The 26,509-nt window shown below is 50.2% G+C and overlaps 1 protein-coding gene across 4 annotated transcripts; it reads left to right on the top strand.

Annotated features, from left to right (window-relative positions):
* Positions 1-24,086, top strand: RFWD3 (ring finger and WD repeat domain 3). Of its 4 annotated transcripts, none has more exons than XM_035336936.1 (13): positions 1-79; positions 2,329-2,689; positions 4,093-4,322; positions 6,066-6,154; positions 6,251-6,448; positions 8,612-8,703; positions 10,867-10,981; positions 15,758-15,986; positions 17,199-17,349; positions 19,372-19,548; positions 20,439-20,653; positions 20,906-21,123; positions 21,962-24,086. In XM_035336936.1, exons 2-13 carry the CDS (start codon positions 2,331-2,333, stop codon positions 22,103-22,105), a joined length of 2,217 nt encoding a protein of 738 aa, XP_035192827.1. In that variant the 5' UTR covers positions 1-79; positions 2,329-2,330; the 3' UTR covers positions 22,106-24,086. The 4 variants fall into 4 exon arrangements, with proteins under 4 accessions (XP_035192827.1, XP_035192830.1, XP_035192829.1 ...); XM_035336939.1 differs by lacking the exon at positions 1-79 and adding an exon at positions 527-641; XM_035336938.1 differs by lacking the exon at positions 1-79 and adding an exon at positions 691-859.
* The last annotated feature ends 2,423 nt before the right edge of the window (positions 24,087-26,509 follow it).

The following is a 26,509-nucleotide window of genomic DNA, read 5'->3' as shown; positions in this document are numbered from 1 at the left end:
AGCGGCGGCGGCGGCAGCGGCCGGCCAATAGGACGACGGGGGGCGGGGCGGCGGGGCGCTCGAGCGGGGCCGCCGTGAGGTGAGCGGGGCCGGGCCGGGCCCCTTCGGGTCTCCCCGGTTCCCCTGGGCCGGCTCCGTCCCCGTCCCCCCGGCTCGGTTCGCCCCGGTTCGGGGCCCCGGGAGCCGCCGCCGGGCCGTGTGAGGGGCGCGGGACCGCAGCGCCGGGGGCGGCCGGGCCCTGAGGGGGCGGCGCGGAGGGGCAGGGCTGGGCCGGGCCGGACTGGGCTGGGGGGCGGGGGGGACGAGGCCGTGCCTGAGGCGCTGAATGCCCCAGCCCTGCGGTACGTGGGGGTAAAGCGGCTGCTATAGGGCCCTGTGTGCTGGGCACGACCTGGGGTGCCTCGCGTGATGGTCGCTTGCTAAATTTTATGGGTCTTTTTCGGCTAAATTTTGGGGATTTTGGCTAAATGTTGTTATTTTTTTCTTTTTTTTTGGCTCCTCCTGTTTCAAAGCAGATGCAGCGCGGTGACCCGACCGGCGCCTGTCTGCGAGGGGAAGCTGTGCTGCCGTGCTCGGCTCGCTGCCTGGCCCTGCAGGTACCTCCTGCTGTGCTGGTAGGCAGGCTTCGTAGCATCGTTAAGGTTCGTCCTGCGGATGCTCTCCTTAATGAGTTTCTTAATGATCTGTGCCCAGGAAGCCTGGCTGTAGGGGTGTCCAGCTCACAGGCTGCTCCACGTGCTGCCACGCAGGTAGCTGGTTGTCACGAGGAAGCTCTGGCCTGTCACCCTTTCAGAAAGACTCCAAAAATCAGTGGTGGAAGTGCTGCTATTAACACCTTTCGTTCCCCAAAATACACAGGGTTAATTAACCCACAGTAGTGAATATGTGTGATATTTTTAAGTCATCTCTTGTGAGAGGAATAAGGGTTCTGATGTGCTCCTGTGGGGCAATCTTACCATGAATGTGAGCTTAGTGCTAGGGAGCAGTGCTTCGTCACTAACTGGTGCCTCTTGACCGGGTGAGAGTTAGGGTTTTCTGTCTCCTTTTTGGCATAACTTAGGCTGAAAGTGGTAATTAGGGTAGGACTAGAAAATTAGAGTTTATTGAAAGGTCTACCAAAGCATAACAGCATTAGTATATCCACCTCTACAAGTCTTATACCCGTTCTCCAGTTATTCTTTGTACTAAAAGCAGTCTTTGTTCTGCATGTACATTGCCTATCCTAATAAGTTTTGGTGGGTGTCTTGGGCTAAATGATGCTAAAGGTCTGCTGTCCCCAAGGCTTCTCATACTTATGATGGCCTCAATATTTTTGAGAAGATGAATGACTTTTGGTAGGCTGCAGAATTTAATCTGCCCCCTCCCTCCACCTCTTTAGGTGACTTTTTTTTTTTTAATTTGTTCAGTGAATGAAATAATCCTGACGCCTTTTTTGTGTTGCAGACTGCCTGCAGAGCAGGGGGGCTGTCCAGTTCTGTGGCTGAGAGCAGCATGATAACCAGCAACACAGACTGCGACTTCCTTAAAACCTAGGGTAGTCCTTTTAGGAGAAAAAAAACTGAAATCTTTATCCCAAAGATGCTTGCAGGGCATCTGTTTTTAATATACGTTAGGCTTTTGCTGCAGATTTAATGTTTGTCCAGTCTCAGATGAATATGGATCCACAAATGCTGGCACTGGGGGTAACTTGCTGCCCAAAATGTCTCAGTTGTGGGTTTTGCTCCGGTACCCTTTCTGGGTTTGAGTGGTGCTGGTGAAGGTCAGGTAGCACAAGGGCCTCTTAAACAAGCTGTGGTTAAGAGTCACGGTGATCTGGTATCGTAACAGAGTTTTATTGAAATAAATGGAAGTCTCCAGAGGGATCAATGCGACGGACAGGTGCGCTGCTCGCTTCTGGCTCTATTTGTCAGTGCTTGTGCAGCTTTTCACCAGGGGGAGTCTCTAGGGTATCTCCAAACGGTCCTCCGAGATCCAGATGCATTCACTGGCAGTTAAATAGCAGCAGCAAGCACCTCCTGACTTTCCCCACTCCCCAGAGGCTTACTCAGCGGGGTTTTGCAGGGTGCCTTTGGTGCTAGCTGTTGCTGAGCCCAGGACTTTGGGTCAGGGACTCGGGGACGGCGCTGCCTGCTGGGCCAGCTCACGTACGCTTATCGACTTGGGCAGTTGGTCTTTCTGCTGCGTGTCTGAGGCAAAAGGACAAATTGTGTCTGCAGCCCGAGTTGTGAAGGCTCGTGTAGTCACTGCTGCGGCCGGTTCTCGCTGCCATCAGGCTACGAGCAGGGCCCAGGCTTAGAGATGTGAGCTGTTTGCTTCAACTCTTGACAGGAATGGCTCAAGAAGAGATGGAAGTCGACCTCCAACCAGTGGCTGATTACCCCGCAGAGAACCACAGGGCGCTTCCCTCGGAGCCCACCTCAGGCCACACCGCGGTGCTCAGCAGCGAAGGAGGCAGCGTGACTATCATTTCTGACGACGAGGATGAGGCTGTTGGTGCATTGAGCACTGGGACAGGGCAAGCAGCTGCCGGGCCCGACCGGCCGGCAAATCCCAGCGGACTGCAGAGGTTTCCGGGGGCCTTCGATCAGCTCCCGCTGGTGCCTGGGCCACAAGCTGCGCCACGGCCACGAGTGAGAAGGGCTCGCAGGCAGCAGAGGATCGGGGGCTCCCAGAGGGTGATCAGTGCCAGGTAAAGCAGAACTGTTTTGTGCTGTGCTTCCTGGCTTGCAGAGCCTGGCTCGGTCCAGGGCTGTGGCTGTGGCGCCAAATTCTGAGCGCCTCACAAACCACAGCGGGCAGACCTCTGATCTCATCTGGCAGTGGTTTTGCTCCTTGTTAAATGAATCTCCCCCCAGTTTTTTCTCTTGGCAGTCGTGTTGTTGACCTGTGAGCCCTTCCACGCTTTCTGACGTGCAGAGCCTCTGCTCCCCCCAGTTCCATGGCTCTGCCAGGCTCCTGGTGGTGCTTCCTGCAGCAGAACTGCCTCAGTGCTTCCAGCCAGTGCTTAGCACGAGCTCCACTGAGCTCTTTTGCCTTTCACCTTTGTTTTGGGTTGTCTCATTAGGTTCTCTGATGACCCTTGCTGCAGAAGCTTTCACAAACAAGCAAACTAACGTTTTGTTTTGTTATCTTCGGGCAAAGAAAGTAAAACATCTTGTGGTTAATGTTAGTAATGAGTTTGAAAGGTGATGAGTGGGCACGCTCCTTAGCCAGAAAGAAATCCCTATTTCTGGTCTGTTTGGTTTCTGTCTCATCTTTGTAGCTTTTGTAAATGCCGAGGGTGAAATTATAATTAACTGGAGCGCTGTCTTTAAATGCAGTCAGACCGACATCTCCTTTCCTCCCCGGTGATTAAACATTACTACACTGTTTGCCCGTGGATTGCTCATGAAGGTCACTGCGGTTCTCGGGGCTGGAAGGCAACCTGGCAAAACTCGGCTTTGAAGCTGCAGGATAATTGAGGAGCTGGTGCGGGGCGAGGGGAAGAAGTCACTTTCCAGGGGTGAAGCCCCTGGGGAAAAGAAGGGGGAAGGCGGAAAGGCATAAAGTAGTCAGTGGGGTGAGGCTCTGGTACGAGCCTCGTTTGTCTCATTGTTACCAGGGGCAGTGGGAACCAGGTCTGGGTTATAATTGTAATTACAGCGTAGGAGTTCCCCAGGCTGGGAGGAATGAACGGCTGCTGCATTTGGGATGGGCTTTGGGAGACGTTTCTGTACAGAAAGGGCTGTGCAGCGTTGGTACGGGCTGCCCAGGGAAGTGGTTGGGTCGCCATCCCTGGAGGGCTTCAAGGAACGTGGAGATGCGGAACTCAGTGATGTGGCTTAGTGGTGGACTTCAGTACCACGTAAAGCGTTGGTCTGGATGGCCTGAGAGGTCTCCCAGAACTCACCTGAGTGATTCTGTGGCGCTGCTGATGGCTCACAGCTGTGTGGGGTCGCCCCTCTCCCACACAAGGTCTGTCTTGATAACGGATACATCCCTATCTGCACTCAGAGCCTGGGAACTGCGCTGCATACAGCATGGGGAAGCATTCAGAGCCTTCAGTGTACCTGCAATAACCGTGGCTTTCATTCCTTCCTTTTCTGGACGCAGGGCACCGTTGGACAGTTACTTCCAAATCAGCAGGAGCCAGGAGCAAGCTACGACACCAGCTGCACGTCTGGAGCCCTCGCGTGTCGCGGGGAGCAGCCAGGAAGATGGGTCTGCTGAAACAGAGCTGAGTGGCTCTGCCAGCAGCACTTCTGAGGAGGAGGAGGAAGAGCTGGAGGCTGCAGCACCGCCGTCCCCAGCAGCACAGGAGACGCCTGCAGCAGCCAGCTCAGGTTTGTGCTGTGGGGGTATTTAATCTCAGAAACTCGCCTTGCTGCTTCAGAACCCAGCAAGGAAATCCTCTCGAGCTTCCCAACAGACGGTGCTCAGAGATCGTTGAGCCCACAGCTGGTGGGAGCAGGTTGCTGCCACAAGGCTTGCTGGCAAGCAGCTCCAAAGAGCAGTAGCAGCAACACGTGACTGCTGCCGTGATCTCAAACATAATCTTTCTGCTATATGCAGGCTCTTGCTTATAAATAATCCTGGAAGTGTTCAAAATAACTTCACATTTAGAGGCTGTTACTTGGAACATTTCCTCTGTTATTTATTATTGAGGAATATTTTTGAAGACATCAAGTCACGTCTCTGGAGATCAGCAGTGCTCTCAGTTCTCAGAGGGGTCTGAGTCAGGATTTTTTTATTATTATTTGTGCTTTTGTCTGCTTCAGGTTACAGTTTTCATTCCCGTGGCACTTGGCTGAGGAGATAGAGGTGCTCAAGGCACCTCTTTGTCTTTCCTTCCTCAGCTTGTTCTGGCTTGCGGTTCTTTATTTAAACTCACGTTCCCAGGCTGCCACGCACTCAGTGACATATGCAGTTTATGTAAGAGTGGCAAATAGTACTTTGGTATCCAAGGCTATTGATGCCCAGAGAATATGAGAAATACATTTTTCATTTCTCTATTTCTCAGAAACGCCGGGCTCTAAGGAATGTCCCTATGCTTCTCTCTGCCCTTAGGCTGGACAATCAAAACCAAACCTACCTGCACACCTTTTTGGGGTATATCTAAGAGGGCTCCTTTAAACAGATTCTTTCCACTTGCTCTCAGCCAGTCTTACACGTGACAGGAGCTCAAGCTGTTAAGTGCCGTCTGATACTGTGTGAACATATGCTCTCTGTTGGGTTTTCTGGAATCCCCTTGTCTTGCTTATATAAGCTGCTGCTTCCTGTTCAGCCCAGCACTGTACAGGCTGAAAATCTCACTAGCCTTAGGCAGGGCTAGGTGCTACTTGTCCACTGGGCTGAGAATATCTGCTTTGGATGCTAACTGCCACCATGAACTCTCGTTTCCCCAGGGAGAGGGGGAAAGATGGTGCTTTCTGCTCCTTTTTTAGTGTGGTGGTAGGACTCCAAGCCTGGTGCTGCTGCGTGCCCTGGCTCGAGCACAAGGGCTCACGGGCACAGCACAAAACCACATGGCCTAGCAGGACTGGTAGTTGGGTAACCGCTGGCTGGAAAGCTGCTCGAGTCAGGCTGAACGGACAAACAGCATATGGGAAATGCCTCTGGCACGCGAGATGTGCACGCTTGGAACCCTTGGCAAAAGAACTTGTGCACATGGGTGTCAGTGGGCACGGTGATGCAGGGCTGTAACCTCACAGCAGCCGAACTGGGCCTGTGCGCAGGGGTGTTTGCTTCCAGCAGGTCAGGAGTCCTGGTAACAATGGCTGTCTTTAAAGGATCTCTCTTTTGTCACTGAATACGCTGGAATTCTTCATCCTTCTAGGAAAACAGGGGCAGAAAGCTCTTCAGCACTGCAGCTGGTTAAGAGAATGGTGTGCAGGCAAACTGCCTGGCCTTCCCTACCCAGCTCACTGATCTGACCTTCCCTACCCAGGCTGCTGATCCAAAGCTTTGTGCCTCCCCTGTGCTGTTGCTGCGCTGTTTGTCTTGATGCCCCGATGATGATGGATCAAGCTGAGGAGAAGCCCTGCCCCTCGATACATATCCGTTAATTGAAGTGGTGCTTTTCTTAGTTTCCACTCAGGCCCAAGCAGAGCTGCCTCAAGCTTCTGCAGGACATGGAAGTTATGAAGATGAAGGGGCTGAAGTCCAGCAAAAGCAGGTAAGGTGACCAAAACGCTCCTGGAAACGGATTAAATATGGTAAATGCTGTGTTTGCCTAAATAAATGCTTATATATGTATTTTTTTAAATCTTAGAGAACTCCACTAAAGCAGCCAGAGCCCTCGGTTCCTGTTGCCCCGCTGGAGGAGGAGGAGGGGGATACCTGTACCATCTGTTTTGAGCAGTGGACCAACGCTGGGGACCACCGCCTGTCGGCGCTGCGCTGCGGGCACCTCTTTGGTTACACCTGCATTGAGAGGTGGCTCAGGGGGCAGGCGGGGAAGTGCCCCCAGGTAAAACCCCAGGGGGGTTTTGTGCACTGAGGGGGGCTTGCTGCTGCGGGCACGGTCGTTGTAACAGCTGCAGCTGCTTGCTGCATAAAGAATCTGACGCTGCCTGCTGTCAGAAATAACAAAAATCACAATTATTTGGATGCAGGTAGCCCAGGCACAGCTAGCAGTGCTTCAAGGGGAGGATTGCGGCGTGGATTTTCTCCCCTGAAGTAGAGTGTGACTTGCAGACTCAGAAGTTTGCTCGTTCAAGTGCTAAGGCTTTAATTGATTTCAGAACGCTGCGCTGTGCTCCTGGAGTGCAGGAATGGCAGACTGATTCCTAGAAGCAATTAATTAAGCATAAAGAATATGTTATTGGGCTAGAAATCTGTTGGAGAAACATTTTCAATAAGTTAGTCATCTGTTCTGAACTGCATCTGCAGTTCATCTGCTGCAAAAGCAGCTTAGGCTCAGGTTCAGGCAGCTTTCGCAGAGTGGACTGAGAAATACACCGCACCCCGTAACGACCAGTTGCAAGTGGTAGATCTGCTTGTAAGGTGCTTGTTTTCCTTTTGTTTCCATGGGTAATATGGATCTCTCTGATCATGTCTGTGCCTTCCTGTGATGTACTCCCATTCCAAATTCCTTTTCTCCAGAAAGGAATGTTGACAAAAAAAAAAAATAGGTCAACGAGTAGCTCGTAAATGGGATTTGGTTCTGCTGCTTTCTCACTCAGCGGCTAGAAGCCCGGGGTTTCATTGGCTTTGTCATTTTTAGAATTTCCTTAGTTTTGCTTGTCTTTGTGCAGGATTCCCCCTCCCAACAAGAAGCTTGCTGTTGATGGGCGCTGTGATTAAACCTAAAGACCCACTGTTGCCATGGCAGAGGCCCAAACCTAATTTTTCTCATCTCTGTCAGTTCTGTGTAAGCTTTTCGTCTGCTCTATGCCCAAACAAAATTCTCAGAGACCTTCGTGGCATCTCTGCTCTTTGGAATCCTGTCTGCTTTCTTGCTGAGCCCTAACAATTTGCAAGGGATGCTCGCTACCTTTCCCAGTAATTACGTCACTGGAGGAAAATTTCCTGCAAGCACTCCCTGCTCTGGAGACAACCTTGCAGCTAAATCATCTTCCCTTTGTTTTCAGTCGCCGTCCTTTGCGACGGGGCCTTCTCTAATTGAATGGCACAGGGCTGCTCTGCGTGTTGCTCTGTGTACTAAGTGGCTTGAGTGCAAGATCCTGTGAAATTGCAGCGTGCCAGGCCCAGCCAGTGACAGCCGTTGGCTGCCAGGAAAGCTGTCTTAGCCACTTACTGCTCTGCAAAGCCGTTTTTTGAGGTGTGTAGGGGGAGCTGTCTGATCTGAAGCTCTTGCCCATGGTATCTTCATGCTGCTAAATAATAGAGCAGTCTGCAATTTAAGCGCATATAGTAATTTACCTCTTGGCAGAGTTTACTTGATCTCAGCGCTCGCTGCCTCTTTTCTTATCAGTGAAGTGTATTTGCAAAGCAGGAAGCTCGCAGAAGCTGTCATTTCTTAGAGTCCCAACCCAGGCCGTGAAGTATGTAAAGTATGAAGTGGTCACAGGCAGATGCACAAACCTATTGAAGTATCTGATTCCCCTGGTATCACTGAAATCAGGGGGATGTTGGCGTTCGATACTGCTACAGGAGTGTTTTTGTGGAGTTGGACCTACAGGATTTGATCAGAGGAATATAATATGTAATTAATGTTGCTGGGAGCAGACTTGGGTGCCCAAATCTAGCCTGCTGTCCAAGTAGCCAGTCCTCATGCTCTCAAAGCAGAGGTTGGGCTGCTGTGTTGCTCTGGATCTTTTCCTCTGCTTTGTTGTAATCCTCCCCCGCCCCCCATGGATCTTACCTGGCCGTGCTGTGTTTCTGGTGCTTTAGCAAAACGAATTTAGTAGGAAGCGAGGAAATGAATTATTAAAGGTGCAATGGGATCCAGGACCTACACCTTTGTAGCCCCTATCAGAGCTCCAGTTGATGAGGGGTGTCTTGCAAACATGCTGTTATATTTGTGGCTTGGGGATTTGTTTTTATAAGTAGACACCCCCTCCCTTCAAAACTCGAGGGATTGTTCGGAATAACACCTAGCAAGCTGCAGGGACGCACGGTTTGGGTAGCGATGTTCTTGTAGGCGAACTGATGTTGTCTTTTATTTCAGTGCAATAAGAAGGCAAAACGCTCTGACATTGTGGTGCTGTACGCCCGCACTCTGAAGGCACTGGACACCAGCGAGCAGGAACGCATGAAGAGGTACGGAGGCTCCACCGAAACACGCAGCCTCGCTGGTTGCGTGTCGAGGAAAGCTGCAGCCTGGCTTTTACTTTATGCTTTAATTTCCTGTGTTATCGAAAGCAATTTGAGCGTTCCCTTGGGGATCATCGTCCTAACAAACCACATCTTGCTACGTTCTGCCTGCCTTACCTGTAAGGAGAAATTTCCCTAGGAGCAGGAATCCCGACTTCGTGCTTTGTGGCACTGAAGTTGCTAAAGCTGTCTTGTGCTGTTTCCTGAAATGTCACCGCGGGAGAACGCGCAGAGTTGTTGCCAAAAGGCTGTATATTGCTAATTCATCATTAGATGAGAAAAGCGTAATTAGAAATGCAAAGAGGGTGAATAACTGACCTTTTCTGTCATCTTTTCTGCATGCATTAAACAGAGTAATCTCTCATATGAATCACTTTCCATCTTGCTTTGTCAAACTCTTCATGTAGCTTTGCTTACAAAAGGTCAGCAAGCATTACTGGGACTCTACTCCCCCTTCCAACTTCTATGTAGGGTTTTTTTTTTTTTGAAAAAGGGAACAGTGGGTAGGAAAATGGGCGCTAATTTCTTTTCACTAAGATGCTGTCACAGATACTGTTCTGAAATTAAAAGGCTGCAGACTTCTGAGTTCTCCCGAATCTTGAAGTGAATAGAATTTAATTGGGTTCTCCATAACATGTTCCTAAGCATATTGCTGTTCTTCCAACACCGTCTTTCAACAGAAACGCCTCTCAAACCCTTCTGATTAATAATTGCTAGGATAGTGAGGTAACTGTCACAAGGGGAAAGTAGCTGTTCTGTCCACATTGCCACTGCCTGACGGTGTTTGAACTGTACCTCTAGAAGGGTCACACTTTTTTTACTCAATAGACACTGCAAAACAATCCATACGTAAGGTTTTTTTTTTTTTTTTTTCCAAAAGCACAGCAGCATTTGGGTGCTTAAATCTCGTTATTTCCTGGGTATTGGTAGCTGTCTGACTGCTGCTTGTGTCTCAGAATCCCTCGGCAGCAGTTCCCCACGTGCAATACGTCAATCCCCTGCCTCCTGGCTTTGTGGGGAGGCAGACAGCGATGACTGCCCGTCAGTCCTGTTAAGCTGCTGGCAGTGGCTGCCTCGTGGCACGTAGCCACGAGCAGAGGACAAATGGGAACACTGATACATCAATATTGTTTGTGCATAGCCTTGAGTTGGGTATAAGCTGATGTGTTTCTGACTGTGAGGAACAAAACCCCAGCCTTCAGGCTCTGGGTGCTTGTGTGAAGAACCTTTCCGATTGGTTAAATACGGAGTTTCACCTGTTTCTTATGCAACAAAAAATATCATGATAAGGCTATAGGGAAAGAACAGAACTCTGCGCTGGGTAAACATGCAAGGCTGTGTTTTAAGGTTACATAGGCAAGCTAGATCTGTCTGCACCCAAATTACTGAAATAACCAGACTATTGCAGCTTCCGAAGCGCAGGATGCGGTGGCCACATTATAGACCAAATATGCAAATCATGTTAAGGAATGTTGCTGGTTTTTCCCCTCCTTAACCACTCATTCATATGTAAAGTACTTAGGAAAGCAAAATGGAAGCATGTTACCAAAGCTGCTGCTGTTAGTGTGTGCACGCACGTCTAGGCTCAAGGTGAGGTACTAAGTACGGCTCTTATGGGCTTCACAGAGAATTTATCTGTGTCTGTCTAGTTCTGATACAGCAGTATTTTCCTGAAATGCAAAATCAGTTCCTCGTAGTAGAAAGAAGCCTAACGATCTCGCTGTGCTGTGACTTGCTGGGTTACTGACATGATGGATTACGTGGCTGTTGATGGTATAGAATTTGCTGAACTGTTTTGAGGGGTGGAGTGAGAAACAACTGATTTTTCTTTACTTGCCTTCGCTAAATTAGCACATTTGGAGAGGGTGAGGAGAAAGGCTGTTCTTTCGATGGAACAATAATTGTGTGAGTCATTCAGTGCAGTTGCATAACTGAGAACATCTTGAGGTGAACGGACTAGGTGAACATGGTACCAGGCTTCCGTAGCTTTTATATTTACCCAAGCAGGACCTGCGTTGAAACAAAGTTTGGGGGTAGGAGACAACAGCATGGAGGCATCGTAGACAACTCCGAGTCCTAAGGGTGGTGTTTCTTCTGTTTTCCATCCAGATCTATAGAAAAGGAGCAAATGTTGCGGAGACAGGCCGAGCTGGAGTCTGCACAGAGCCGTCTCCAGTTGCAGGTTCTGACAGACGAATGCAGCAAGCTCCGCAGGCAAGTTCAGGTGAGTCCAACCCTACCGATACGCAGCAGGCTCCTTTGCTCTTCAGCTCTCTTTTCCCTGCTGCCTCAGAGAGAAAGCAGGCTTCCAATTTTAATAAGCAGCAAGATGTAGTAAACTCAAATGATGAATCACTGGGAGTATCCTAAACATCCCAGGTAAGCATATTCATGTGCGCTACCTAATGCTGACTTGCTGCTAAGACTTCAAGTTGCACGTACAGCTTAACAGGAGGCGCTTTGGGCTGCTGATGTTGCAGGTTGCTCAGGTTTTGTGGGGCCTGGCAAGGTCTGGTAATACGGTGCCAAAATGCGTTCCCCTTGCCTTTCCCTAACTGTACCAAAATGAGCTTTGAAAATCTCAGGATGTATTTTCACTAGATAGTCAAGTTTTTGAGAAATAGTTTGTGAGGAAGTATGTTTGTGGCCATTTACAAAAACAAAACAAGAAAAACTAAATTTCTTGCAAAGATCAGTTAGTGTTTAGCTTAAGCACCTTCTGGTGCCATGAGCTTGTCATTAGGGTAGGCTGGGGCTGAACAGCTGCGAAGAAGCACCTCTGTCCCCTTAGAACAGAAATTACCGAAAGTGAATGACTGGTTGCTAAACAGCCTCTTCCTTTCTGGCTCATGCAATACTGTGGTGTTTTGTAATCTGCCACGGCTGCTTTTACAGGATTGTAAAACTGTGGACTGTGCTGGTACTTCCCAGCTGTGAATTATCTTGCGTATTCCACCAGTGCTAGGTTTTCCAGTAGCCTCTTTCACAACCGATTTGCTACTTCTTTTGTTGTTGCATGAAGTAGGTGACAAATTTGTCTATTTCTTAATGTTTAGTTTCTTCTGTGCTTTCTTCTACTTCTGGATTTTTTATAGCCTTGGCTATTTACATCTTATATTAAGAAACATCCCCTTTTTGGAAGTTTTCCCGTGTGATGTAACATAAAGCTTTATAAATTACAGCTTCGTGCAGGAATTGAGACAGGTATGCTCACCAGAGCGAATGAGAAAGTTGGCCCACTATAAAATTTGGCTTAAGAACAATGCGAATAAGATAGAACTGCAGGTCCATAGCATGTTCCTGCTGTTCTTTTGGTGTTAAATGATGGAGAATCCAGTCTAATTGAATTGAAGTCGCACGTTATAAAGATTAAGTACCCTGTGTTCTTAAGCTCTGGTTCAGTATTTATACTGCATTCATCACTGTCCTGTAGTGCTTGATGTGAATGCTGGAAGCAATTTCAAGGTACCTGTCTATACTGTGAATGAACTGGAAGTTTAAAAAACAAAGCAAAAACAATTTGCTGGGGAGCCATAAATCAGCAGGAAGTCTGGAATAAGTTACTAAACCACTGGTTTATATTCTGAGGTTATGCCTAACCACTCCCTTATTTTATGGGAGGTCGTCTAGTAAAGCAACTGCCTGCAGAGAGTCATTTAGACAGGACGGGATCCCTGGAGGCTTTTAGTCCAACCCTAGCTGAGGAACTTCAGCATCGCATTAGGTTGCTCAGGGCATTGGCACATCGGGTTTGTAGTGGCCACAAGTAGGCTGCAAAACCTCTCTGGGCAATGCACTGCCTGGCTGTCCTCAGTGAGAGCTTTTTCCCTAGCATCTCCTAAAGAGCTTAGCTTGCCGTGTCTTAAGTTTGCTGCCGTTGTCCTTTCAGCAAGCAGCGTTACTGTTCGTGCAAGGAACTGTGTTTAATTGGTATAGAAAGGTTGAAGGCACCACGGAAAACAGTGCTGTGGGATTACAAAAGAAATCTGAAATACCTGTACGTCCAGAGGATGAATGTGGAAAAGTTCAGCTGCACAGAACTGAAAGAGCTATGCTCATTTGTTGCATACAAATCTTGGTGTCTTAAGTCTCACAGAAAGCACGGGCCATCAGTTTCCCCAACAAAGCTGTTGTGTGAAGCCTTTTCTGTCATTAATGCACTTGAGAGCTGGGTCACCGTCAGTCATGTCACTTGCTATGACCCTTTCTCAGATTTGTGTGCTTTTTCCCCTTCTCTGCTCCACTAGGGTCACAAAGATGAGCCTGCTTCAGCTTTGTTATTGAAGTATTTAAGATGAATGAGGCTAGAAAAGGGACATCTTTTTGTCTTTAGCTGTATCAAAATATGAGTAAAGCAACTTGCAGTTGCATGGAGACAGGGTAACTAACCAAAACTGGAAAAAAGCACGGCGCACACGGCAAGTTCACATGCAGAAACATTGGTGAGAGCTCTGTGCTGTGTGGCGGGCAAAGACTTGAATATTTTGGGAACAGTGCTGCTGAAGCCTTGCTTTTGCCTGAAGTTTTTCCCTTGTGAGCACAAAGATCCAGGGAACCAGACGTGAACTGCTGCTGTACGCTTCCCAAATCTGCCACGGTTTTCAGTGTAAGTTCTCTGCTGCAGAGCAACCAAAAGGAATTGGATGTCAAGAAAGCAATAAAAATGCAAACCTAATAACTTTAGGAAAATGTTAGGGTAACTGTTATATTTCATTAAAAACACCTTTCACCTTTGTGATCTTTGTTCACTTGCAGTGGGTGTTGGGGGAAGATCTAGCGGCAGTAAGAAAAGCTTGCGTTTCCCTCAGCTGCTGCTTGCAGTGAGGCCAATTAAAAGGCTGTTTCCAGCCTCCCTTGGTTCAGGTTCAGTGCCTGCAGTGCTGCACTGCAGCTGGAGGTTGCGGGATCACGCGTTTATCTCTGTTAAATGCAAGGCTGTGGTTGTAGTGCAGGATGGCAGGCATGGCTTCTCTAAGAGGTCTGTGGGAGCGCGGCCAGGGGGTGGCTGTCATCTGATAACTGCCTTTGTCTGTAAGCCTTGGGTCAGCTGCTGCCACTGTAACCCAATCCACAACAGAAAACTGGCTGCAGCTGGTTGTTTTTTCTTCTTCTGTCCTCTCCTGTTTCTGCTTCTCATGCATACTCCTCAGGAGGAACTCGGCTGCATTATCCTCTTCTTTCCCTGACCTGTGTGACTTCCCTCGGCAGCAGTAAGCTGGGTTCTAGGAAGCAGTCAGGGTGTGTGTGCAGGGATGAGCGTCTCCTCCAGGCCCTCAGGCAACAGCAGGGGCCAGGAAAAGCCTTCAGAGCATTTCAGAGGAAGGCATCAGCTTATGCCGCCAAAAGGGCGTCCTTCTGAGCGCAGTTAGCGGGGTTTGGTCTTTGGAGCAGCACTTCTAGTCACCTTGGCGATGTGACTCCAGTGAAACTTCCTGGTTCTGCTGGCTCTGTCTGTTGTGTTTAGATGCTGTACTGATGGTTTTTAACTGCCTGCCTTAATGAATATCTCGTGTGAAAATGTAAATGTTGAGTGCAGGTGGCAAGGAGAGTTTTACAAACTCCCCAGAGCAACAAATAATGTTAATCTCTTCTCGTGTTCAGTGGTAGTGGCACCCTCCTGCCTTTTAGAAACAAAGCTTATTAATTTTCTGATTAGAAGCTGGTTTTGGAAGTTCCTTGTGTTTTCACTGCCTGCTTCCTCAAAGCCTGAAGCTGTAGCTTCTACTGTAAGTGTCCTGGCACCCCCTGTACCCCTGCTTCCTCCCCACATTTTGTCTTTGCTTGCTCTAATGGGATCTTGAGTCTTCAAGTTCTTTTTTTTTTTTTTTTTATTCCCTCGGAGAATTTGGAAGGCATTTGCAAAACAGATCAGACCTCTGGAAAACACCAGAGTTGCTCTCCTCTTGAGCCTTTTTCCAGAGTTGTAGGGCTCGATGACAGCTGTTAACGCAGAGCTTGATCTCTGGTCTTCCCTCTCTGAGATTTGTTGCCTTTGCTTCGGTGTGAGTTAAGTGGTGGTGGCTGGTTCAATATCAAAGCTAGCTCGCAACCTACTAATACATCCATAATATCACTCCCGTGGCCCTTAATCGTTTAAAAATTATGGAGTATTTGAAGCTTAATCTATGTTGCTCAGACAACAGAAAGCAAGTAGCAATTTTCTGTGTGTGTACACTCCCTGTGATGCCCTGGGGTACTGCACTGCCTGGCATTTGCCCTTGGAGCACAACCACTTGGTCAGGACACTTTCTGGGGACGTTGTCGTTGGCCGTGGCTCCAATTCACCAAGAAGTGCTGCTCCTCACATTGCCACTTCACCCTGATGATCTCTGAGGAAGGAGGAACTCTAGGAAAACCTTGTTTGTTGCCGATGCTCTGGTGGAAGCTGTCCTTGGCGAGGGCTCTGCCGAGCATCCTTGAGCATGCTTCAGCTGAGGGAGAGGGGGGAGGAAGCAGAAAACGAGGCTGGAGCCCTTGAGAGTTGTTGTTCCTGGAATTTGCCAGCCGGGGCTTACAAGAACAGGGTCATCCGCATTAAATAGAGGGTGTTGCAGGAAACAAGTCGGTCTGCGTTGAAGCTAGGGCCTTTGGGGTGGGGGGAGGTACTCTGGAAATTCTGGAAAATGCTTCTAATTGACTGTCTCTTGTGGTTGAGCGGCACGTAATACTTGGCAGCTCGTTCCCTTCTAAACAGCATTGATCTGGTAATTGTTATTGGCTTTTATCTGTTGCCCAAGAGCCCTCTCTTCCATGGGGTCTCATACATACAGCAACGGACTTGGAGAAGCTTCTGCCAGTGCTTGCAGAGCCTGCGGAGTGCTTTTGTTGCTCTCGCAGCCAGGGGACGTGGAAATCCAGCGCTTCAGGGACAGCGTGGAAGTGGAGCCGCCCGTATCTCCCCTCCTTGTCTGAGAACAAGTACCCTCGGAGCAGCTGGAATGGGTGGCACAGGGTCTCCAGAGGAGCACTAAAGCTTTTTGAGGTCTTTTTGTCTTCGCAGGAACTGAAGGCTCTGGTGGCCCAGCACAGTGTGAGTGCTTCTCAGCAACCTGGCAGCTTCCGCACCGGCTTCCCAGGTGGCCTCCCCTCCAGCCAAAGCCAGCGCAAGTACCACTTGGAAAAGGTCTTCGTGGTGTCTCAGGCTGGGAATTGCAGAGTGATGGCATACTGCGACTCGCTGGGCTGTCTCGTGGTGTCACAGCCTTCTCCACAGTCTACTTTTATTCCTGGTAAATAAGCAAGTCAAGATTTGGGGGCTTGTAGGTGATATTTGGAGGCTTACAAAAGTGAAGCGTGTTTTTTGCTTGCTCCCTCCTCTGGTTTGACTTTTCCACATGCCTTGGAGGCTGGGGATGCTCATAAGACTCTCCCTGGTTCATCTCTCTGCTTCAGTAGCTTCTGCCTAGCGAGGTGACTTGTCTCCCCCCTCACTTCTCCAGCGGGATCCTAGCAGAGGATCTCAGGCTCTGCTGCTCAAGTGCCACATCTGCAGGCAGGTGACAGGCGTGTGTGATGCTCCTGGCAAAGGGCAGCAAGACACAACAAGAGGTCAGCATGCAAGGGCAGGCAGCGAAGCTTCCAGCGCTTGAGTGAGAAACATTGTTCCTCACTCAGTAGGTGGATTGATCCACGTGCAGCTGGTCTGTCAACAAACTCTTTAACAACAACAAAAAAAGGCTTTTAATATAAGTATTGGAGCCCTGTCTCCCACTGGGGGAGTAGGAAGCCGAGGAGTCCTGGGCAGCCCTGTTCCTGTCTCGTTGGGGCCAGGGGCAAGCGAGCTGATGGCTGGGCCTGAGCCAGCTTCCTGTTCCGAACAAGGCGATGTGGCATTAGGAGTCTGAGAGGCTTTATTTGCAAAGCACTTTCATGCTTTCTCAGTGATGAAACTTACTTTCTTTGGTTAATGGCTGTCCTGGTTTAGAGATTAATATGCCTTATCTATAGGCGTAGCAGAATTGTTTTCTGCAGTCGGCTGGCCTTATTTTTTCTGCTTTTTGGAGCTGAGGATTTCCTCTCTGTACGGAGGCTTTGTGACATGTGGGTTAAGCTCACCTGTAACCATTCTTTGCAGTGACACTCGTTCTCTTAAATTGCTCTGTAATTCTGCTGTGCGTGCTTCCAGCTAGGCGAGAATGTCTTTGAAGAAACTGGCTAAAGAGCAGCAGGCCCTTGTAGCAAGAACCCTAACACCGAGTTTGCTTTTGCTGGCTTGGATCCTGAAGGATTTTGCACTATTACCATTTGAACTAAAGAATGATTTGTGGCAATTCTTATCCAGAACAGCAAAAGACTTTGAAACCTGTGGTAGGATGAATGTGTCAGTATAGAAATTGTAGCATGGGTGTGGAATTGCCACTTCTAGGCTCCTTGGCAGTGGCTGGTCTGCCTTACACACATGTTTACTTCCCAATAACCTGCTTTGTTTGCCTCCCTGACAGGCTGTGGCGTTAAGATGATGAGTGTGGCCAACCTGAAGAGCAGTCAGTACATCCCCATCCACAGCAAACAGATCCGGGGGCTGGCTTTCGGCAGCCGTGCGGACGGCTTGCTGCTGTCTGCCGCTCTGGACAACACTCTCAAACTGACCAGGTGAGCCCTGCCGGGGGGAGCAGCGTTTCCCGGCTGAGTTTTGCTCTGTGCAGAACTGCATTTTATTCTCTCTCACCTGAAGTGTGTCTTGTAGTGCTTGCTGCTCTGCTTTCCAGAAGGTGCTGGTAGGATGAGGTCAGTGTGTCCGTGTATCCTTCCTGATGCAGGAACTGACAGAGGGGAAGACTTGTTTGCATTCAGGCCTTTTAGGTGGAGATGTTCTGGAGCTACCTGTCTGATACCTTCCCCATGTAGATTTTGGTGGAAAACGAGTCATTCAGCAGATTGGCCAAGAACAAGTGCAGTGTAAAGTATAGATGTGAAATTTACTCTCCGCTTGGTTTTCTGTTCCTGCACTGAGCTAGCAGAGACTTCAAGCAGCAGGTTGGAAGCTAATTATGCAGAGGCTGAGAGAGAAATTGCTTCAGTCCTGGTGGAGTTCTCAGCCTATGAGTGTTTTCTTGCTACTCTGCGCTGCCCTTCAGGTGTAAGCTGCTTCACAAGCTGGCTGGCTGATGTGTCTCACCGAGTTCGAGTAACATCTTCACGCACGTCTGTCAGAATAGGGTTAGGCAGAGTGTGTCACACGACTGAATTCTTTCCCCCGTGTGAAATAATGAGGAGAACTTAATACTGCAACAAAAACGTGAAGAATGCTTGCTTTCCCGTTCCTGGTTCCATGTTGAAATGCTTGTTGGACTAGTAAAAAGTAAACAACCTGCCTGTCTCTGATGTGAAAGCCAGCACGCCAGGCTACCAGCCTCCTCAGTTGGAATTCTTTTCATGGTTTAATCTGCAGAGGCTTTCTGTCACAGAACCTGCTCAGACACTTGACTCCCACGCCTGTCTCACTGCCTGATTGGCCGCATGAGAACCTGCGATCCTCTTGCCTTTGTGTTTGATCCCAGGATGAGTTGCAGTTAAGTGCTTGCTTCAGCAGCATCTTCAGTCACCTGCTGGCCCCTGCCTGAAAGAAGAGCCCCCCTTTGGTCATCTTTCTTCTGTAGTTACTGATTTCCTAGTCATCCCACCAAAAGGAGTCATCCACGATGTCATTGTCTCTTGTGCTTGCTTGCGAGTGTTTAAAAATAACACCAAGGCTCTGGCGTTGCTGGGTTTGGTTTCTTGTCGGTTTGCATCTGATTTTTAACTAGCTGCTGTTCTAAGACAAAACTCCCTGTCAGTTTTTACCAGCCAGGTTTGCCTTTGTGGTCTCTCCCCTTATACTTACCTGGGAGAAATGACTTCCCTGGAGTTCTGCAGATAATTGGCTTCCCCAAGGAAAAAGCTGTGTGCTTTAAAGGATACCCAGAGTCACTTCAATGTGTGTTCTCTCTTTCACTAGGCTCAGTGTGCTGAGCTGGCATTGACAGTGCCACCCTTGGCAAATACATTCTAGCCTGACATAACTTTGTCTGCTCTTCTGGGTTGTGCCTCTCCGTGTATTTTCCTCAGCCTTCCACAACTTGAGTTTCTAAAGAATTAACGCTGTAAACGTGTTTTTTGCAGTCTTTACTCCACTTGCTCTCACTCTTGTTTGAACTGGTTTCTTTTGAGGCATAAGTATTGTCCCTCTCATGTTAAAAGAGGGGAAATAATTAATGAGCCATAATCTGAAGAGGTGAGCGCTGTGATGTCAGGAATATGCGGTATTACAGGATGACACTAGAGTGGTTTCTCTAATTGTTTCCAGGAAAAGTAACTTAAATTTCTTTTTCCAGTAAGGCAGCTGAGACCCTGCTCTGAGGCTTCCTTCCCCAGCCTCTGAAGATCAATCTGGAAAAGGAAGCCTCATCCTGGAAGAATTGTAAATTACTTCACAAACAATACCAACGTGATTATTCTGTCCAGATTGTCCAGATTCGCATATGGAGTACAGGAAGAATTAATTCAGAATTTAATCCAAGGAAATCTAAGGCTTCTTTCTAAAGACTTAAAAGCTAGATTTGTTGCCTTAATTATGCTACTTTCTTATGCATAGATGCTCGTGCAAAGGGCCAACATCTTGGATTTCTCTTGCAGCTTGGCAACAAACACCGTGGTACAGACATACAATACTGGCCGTCCTGTCTGGAGCTGCTGCTGGTGTCTCGATGACACAAATTACATCTACGCTGGGTTGGTCAACGGCTCCATCATGATCTATGACTTGAGAGACACCAACTCCCACGTCCAGGAACTGGTCCCTCAGAAGTCCAGGTATGGCATCAGGATTTGCTGCTCCTCAGCTTTACTAGCATGTGATAAGCTAAACTCAGCTTCCTCTGTAAGCGAGAAAGTAATTATAATCATCTCAGTTGTTTTATGTGAATCTGTTGCTCAGAAATTCAGCCTTAGCACAGACGTGAGAAGCCTCCCGTAAGGTCGCACGGTACGTGCATAATTTGGTATGGTTCCCTGGCCACTGCGTCGTGTCAAAGCGTGCAGCAGTGGGAAACGGACCCAGCACTCCTACAGCTAAGCAGTAGAACTGTCTCGGTTTTGGAGCTGGGTTTAGTGTTTAATGTAGAAAGGAACAAATTACAGAGAGGTGTAAGGCCCCAGTGCTTCCATCTCTTCTACTGGGAATCAAGTGGTGATTTAAAAGGGTGTACTGGAGGCATTTCCTGTAAGCTGGGTGGGCTTGCTTAGTGGGAAGACCAAAGCAGGCTGGCCAAGGCAATCACAAGCTGAGAGGTGGGATGCAAGGCAGGCTGAGGTGGGGCTGTGGGCTACGTCAGGTTGCTTTTAAACACCGTGGGGGAGCTGCTTTTGCCTCTCAGGATGTGACCTGCCCTTCAGTGAGGGAAGGCCCTCGCACAGGTGAGTTCTGTCCGGATTGCTGAAGCCTGCTGCCCCCTGTCTGGGGTGTCAAAGCTGTGAATCTTTTTTCACAGCTGATATATGCTCTCTGATTCCCACTTAAAATATAAAAAACCTTATTTTTTAGTTTTTATGTTTTCTGAACTTCATTTATCTTGGTCAAACCCGCTGGGGCTCCATTTTGTGGCCTGCCTCGGGTCCTTTCTTTGTGGTAGCTGTGAGCAGCGAGGCAGAACGCCAGCGCGCCCACAGCTGGCAGCACTGCCTCCTGCCAATCATACTTCCAGGTGCCCCATGGTGTCGCTGTCTTACCTGCCCCGCATGGCCTCGGCCTCGTTGCCTTACGGAGGGATACTGGCTGGGACCTTGGAAGGAGCCTGTTTTTGGGAACAGAAGGCTGGCAACTCCTACCGGCCCCATCACCTGCTGCTGGAACCAGGAGGATGCATTGATATTCAGACTGAGATCAGCACGCGGCACTGCCTCGCAACCTACAGGCCCAGTACGTAACGGTGTGAATCTGCAGCAGGCTTTTTTGTTGATGCTCTGCCCGGATACCTGAGTTTCTCAGTAACTTTGCTGTTGAGCACACTGTGAAAATGTAGAACCTGCCTCAGCTGTGTTAACGGGCACCTGCACATAGATAAAAGGGTGAGGGCAAAAGGAGGCAGCTGCAAGGTGGTGTTGCTCGTCTTCCTACAGTTAAGTTTCTCCACGAATAAATTTTTTCAAAGCTCTGTCTTTATTTTTGCAGGTAAAAACAACCCGTGTGTGCGTTGTGTCATGATGGAACTGACCTGCAGCCCCCTGACGGAAGCCTCGGAAGACGTGGTGTGTTCTTCTAACCCGGTGCAGACCTTCAGTGCTGGGCCCACCTGCAAGCTGCTGACCAAGAACGCCATTTTTCAGAGCCCGGAGGAGGATGGCAGCATCTTCGTGTGCGCTGGCGATGAGGCATCTAATTCTGCCATGGTATTTTCTGTTCCTTTCGGTGGGGTGGAGGGTTTTATTGCAGTTCTTAGGGAAGAACTAGGACACGACTGGAGAAACAAACTTGGTGGGACAGCAGTGCAGGAAGTGCTGTGGGGGGTGGACACGGGCTCCTTAGGAAAGAGGGAGGGTGAGGAGAAGGGTTGTCCTTCCTGTGGGAAAGCAGCAGACGAGCAGAGGATGGGCAGCGGGCTGCAAGAGAGCTCCTGAGTCGGGAGCAGAGGAGAGGCATTGGGGTGGCATCGTGGAGGGAGCCTGTTTCCCCAAGCAGGCTGTGAAGGCAGACAAAGGCTTCCTCGGGTAACTTGAGGGAAGTCTGCAGATTGCAGGCTGTTTTTTAGGGGTGTGTGAACGTCCCTAACGCTTGCATGAAGGGCACCACAAGAAGACAGAGGCAATCCAGAAATGTTTCTGGAGAGTGTCAGGAACTTCTGCCTAACCGAAGTGCCAGATGAGATGGTGCTTTCCTAAGTCTGCTCTTCAGCAAACAAGAAATAGGCAGGGATGTGATAATCAGCAGCAGCCTTGGCCACAGTGGAGCTCAAGATCCTGAAGGGAGTGAGGAAGGCAGATAGAATACAGACCGTTTGGAAGAGCCAGCCTTGGCTTGTTCAGGGACAGGTAGGAACGATCCTGTAGAGGCAGTTCTCCAGGACAGATGGCCGGGAGCGGCACCCTTCCGTGGACAACCTCCTCCAGACATGAGGGCTGTCCACACCGGGGGGGGGACGACGTGGGGGCCAGTTCTCTCTGGGGAGAGAAGCTCTGGTTTGGGTGGGAGGGGAAAACCCTGCAGTCCTTGACCTTTTCTGCCCCACAGCTCTGGGATGCCGGCAGTGGCTCCTTGCTGCAGAAGCTGCAGGCTGACCTGCCCGTGCTGGACATCTGCCCCTTGGAGGTGAACCAAACCCACCTGCTGGCCACGCTCACCGAGAAGATGGTGAACATCTACAAGTGGCAGTGAGCGTGCTCCCCGCGGTGCCTGCCCCGGGGGCTTCCAGACATGCTGCTGCTGAACCCCACAGCAACAGCACAGTCCTGGGCTCAGCTGTCCTGCACGTGCTGCTCACGGGAGACAGGAGCTGCCACAGCACTTTTTTCTGGCAGTCATCAGGAACTGGGACACTCAGGTGCCTGCGGCGGTTCCCTTCTTCCTCCATCTTCCTTTTTAGGTCTGTCGTTGTTTCTTCTTTGGTCAATTTTCTTCAGTCATCCTGAGCAAGCTGCCGCAGCACAGCAATAATTCTTGGCCTGTCTCCAGCGGGTGTTGCTGCACTCTCCTCCAGTGGGGAGAGAGCACAGGGATTTGCAAGTCTCTTCTACGAATCGACAAAATAAAAGGAACTTGAAGACCCGAGACTCCCACTGCACTTTCACACGGAGTCCTGCTGTGATTACCGGGTGATGAAAAGGCGGCGATATTGGCATCTCGCTAGCGCCGCTGATACTTGGTGTAAAAGCGAGTTCACTACTTCAGAGAACGTGCTCCCATGTTCTTTTTTTGACGGTCAAGGGCAAAGGCAGTTGGCAGTTTCTACTAAGAAGAGGCCCTGTGTCATGGTCAGGGAGAGAACAGGCTTGAAAAATCTGTGGAGAGCCAGGTTTTCTGTGGGTTGTGTCGTTTCTCTCCCCATAAGCATCTATTTTGCACTGTAATTCCTTAATTCTACCCGTTTCCTTCCCCTTCTCTATTCCCCCTTCACCCACCACCAACATCCAAGCAAACTTGGGCGGTTTGGTGGTGGAAAATGGAAACTACTCCTAGAGAACTAAAGGTAAGGAGCAGGAGATCATTCTTGGCGCTGCTGCCTGCTGCAGTTCACGGTGTCCTGCCTTAAAGACACCGAAGCACTGGAACAGGCGGTAATCTGGAGAAGATTGCTGACTTCCCCCCGCCCCCCCCCCTCGGCTTTGAGAACCATGGAAACTCAGGGATTTCATCAGCTTCCTTTCAGTGACCCTTTGCTGTCCTTAAATCCCAGCTGCCAGTCCCAGGCAGCGTCCGGTTGCGCCGGTGCGCGTGTGTGCTGCAGCCTCGGCGCTGTGAAGCCGAGCCAGCCCCGTAGCGCCTCGCGGGGGGCCGCGTGTCGGGGGATGAGCCCTGGCCAGGTCCGGGGGATTCCTAGCACCTTTCCTGTAAATATGCTGCGGGTGTGAGAGTGCTCACTTCCAAGTCTGATCGTGAAACAGGACTTTGGTTTCATTTTATGTAGGGAAAGCAAAGCTGCAAGGATGTTGGAGAAGCCGCAAGACAAGTTTCTGTGCTGGAAACGCGTCCCCAGGCACAGCTCTGCCTCTGGCTGTGGTAAGCAGCATCTGTCGTGGGCAGGTTGAGTGTGTTACCGCTTAAACTGCCAGCACAGTTTTGTTTTCTGAGGTCTGGGATGAAGGCAGTATGAGCCTGTTTGTCTTACCTCTAACAAACGAGGCTGAGATCTCTCTCAGCTTTGTATTTTTCTGTATAATAGTCTTTCTATATTTCTATGTGCCATAAAAATAAAGCGTTTTTCAAATACGGTTGGTGCTGCTGTACCTTAGGAATGCATCCTAGCATTGTGTAGCCAATTCTGTGAGTGTGAAGGAGCGGCCCCATCGCAGGTGAGCCTTCTCATGCTTCGTAATGTTTCCATGCCCCACCGAGGTTCAGGCTGAAGTAAGGGCGGCTGTTGGTGAAGGAAGGAGCCCTGAACCACGCTTCTCGGATCAGGCCAGGGGAAGGAGAGGGCTGAACAAAACGGCTGCGTAGCTGGGGCAGCCTTTTAACTTGAAATCAACTCACAGCGTGAGACTTTTTGGCATTTTAACAATGGTCTTGAAAGAGTAACGTTGTGAGAAGGTCTCCGGTAACACCGGCTGAAAGGAGCAGCAAGCGCTTCCCCGCGAACGTACTTGTTCGTGACTGTTTTGAGGCATTTATGCCCAGTCAACTGTAACCCTTAACTCTGCCCCCCCCAAATAATTATATATATACAGGGAAGAAAGGAATTAAGACTGCCCAGCTTCTGAGTTTGTAGGTAGCACTTGTTCTCTATTTTTAATATGGCCCTGCAGGAATAATGGAAGTTAACTTCTATTAAAGTAGTAAATGAAGGGAAGATACTTCCATGTTCTCTGTTCAAATCTAGAGTGGGAGAGAATTTTTCAAAGATTTCAGATGTGAAGAGCCTGGTATGTTGTCCTAGTCACAGATTTGCAGCCGGCTCCAGGAAGGAACCCCTAATTGCGTGCAGAAAGCTGTCTGCACCGAGGACTGATGAAAGGTCAAATGTGTTAATTAGATACACCCTCATCGCTGTCTGCAGTCAAAGGGGCCGATGCGGGGCTGGGGGATCGGTGCCTGCACAGTGCAGGGCAGCTGTTGGCAGAGCCTGAGCTGCTCCTCCGGCCTGGGAGGCGGCGAGCCGCTCTGCGGCTATTTCTGCTGCTGCCTCTGGGAAGGTTTTGCCGTGGCGGGGCAGGGCAGCGCGCTGGCAGCTCCCGCGGTCGATCTGATTAAAGCCGCTGAGGTCCCCCGCTCCTGGCTGCGTGCACGCTTCGGGACGGAACCCAGCGCAGCGGCGTGCCCAGCGGGAGCCATCCTGCCTGATCCTGGAATGATGCGAGCAGAGAGCCCATGCGGGAGGCAGCCGGCTCGCCCCCTGCCCCCGGGACTTCGCAGCCCCAGCATCCAGCCTCGCCCTTGAGCCGTGGGGTGGTGGTGACTCAGGGGTGACATTCTGACAGAAATAACTTCTTGCCGAGGACGGGAGCGCCAGTAACAAAGGGGTGAGCGAAGAAGAGAGCAGAGCAGCCTGGTGTGTGCGCACGCGGCAGGACCTGGCAGCGCAGCGCCTGGCTCTGGCTGAGCCCGAGGGAGGAGCAGCAGCGACTTTGCGTGTCCCAAATGAATTGGGTTAAAGCCAGGCCCTGCATCAAGCGACACGAGAAGCTCAATCCCAGTCGTGTTTCACCAAAGTAACCAGAGCATCCCCCTGGCGTTTAGTTCTGTTTGCAGGGAGAGGGGGCAAGATCTTGCGCTAGTGTAGGTTAGCAGATTATTAAAATAATTGCAGTGAATTCCTTGACAGACCTGGGGTTCTGCTCTGCTTTGTGACGGAGACAAGGAGCCCTCTCAGCCTGCTCTGCCTGCGAAATGGAGCACGTTGGCATAAACAGCCTGCATTGACTTCAGACTGGCTCAAAAATTGTTATCGCTTATTTCCCTTTGAGCTGATCTGAAGATATTTAGAGACAGTGCTGAAAAGGCAGAAACGCCTCTTGCTCAGTTTACTCGTCTTTGCTAAAAGGAAAGATCAGCTGCACTTGGAGGGCAAGGAGACCTGGGGCGCCCCGGCACGGCAGCGCACTCAGGTGCCTGCAGGAAAAAGGTGCTCGGGGCGCTGACGGATAACATCGTGGAGCAGTAGCAGCATCGACTGAGAGCACCAAGGGCATGCGGGACGTTGCTCCTATCCCGTCTCTTGGAAAAGTAGTGAAAAATAGAGGAAGGGGGGAGCTGTGCCCTAAAATACTCACCTAATTCTCAAAGTGACCTTGGGACAAACTAGCAGGTAACAGGCCCTGTCTAGTCCGTGCTGGTCAAGACAAAGTGCCTCAAACTAAAGAGCAATTATCCCACCTGGTGGAGCGTAATTAATTTGGGGTTCGTCTTGCAGCAGGTCTCGCGCTGGGGTTTCTGCTGCTGGCAGCGGCGGTGGGCGGGAGCGAGCGCCCCAGACGGCCTCACGCTGGGAGCAGCAGTGGGCGCTCAGGGAGGCAGGAACAGAGCGGGGAAGGGATTGTGGCACGGGGGAGGAAGGGCTGCGAAGGTGCTGGCTTCTTGTTTTGTGGCGAGGTGAGCGCTGGCTGCAACGCAGAGCTGGGTAAGGGAGCACCCGGCTCTGCAGAAATGACCTGGGGCTCCTGACGCTTTGAGAAGCGAAGATGGGTTAACAGCGTGCAACGCTTGAATGTCACGTCAGGCCCTATAAGGAGCTGTGTGCAGGAGGCGTGAGGCTCCCCCGTACAAAGGCTGTAGCTGGACCGTTGTCTCCTGTTTCCACACAACTCCCTTGGAAGCTGAACCCAGCTCTGGTCTGGTTATTTCCTGATGCGGCCGAGCGAAGGTTCAGAAAGACCCTGGCCTGCAACAGGAGATGGGACAAAGGGGGGTGAGCTCGTGCATGTTGTGCAAATAAATCACAAAATACCAGGCTAGCCTTGCAGCCTTGGCCACCACGGTACGGCCCACGAGGGATTGCAGCCCCCCTTTCTCAGTGGCGATGACCATCCCCCGTAGAGGCAGTGCTGAAGCCGCAGGGACCCCGAGCTCCGGAGCGAGGCAGTCGGCGTGCGATGGAGAGCCCCAGCCCCGTTTGGTGGCCAAGCC

Source organism: Oxyura jamaicensis, chromosome 11 (genome assembly GCF_011077185.1).
Source record: "Oxyura jamaicensis isolate SHBP4307 breed ruddy duck chromosome 11, BPBGC_Ojam_1.0, whole genome shotgun sequence".
Lineage (NCBI taxonomy): Eukaryota > Metazoa > Chordata > Aves > Anseriformes > Anatidae > Oxyura > Oxyura jamaicensis.
This window is presented reverse-complemented; position numbering and strand designations above follow the sequence as displayed.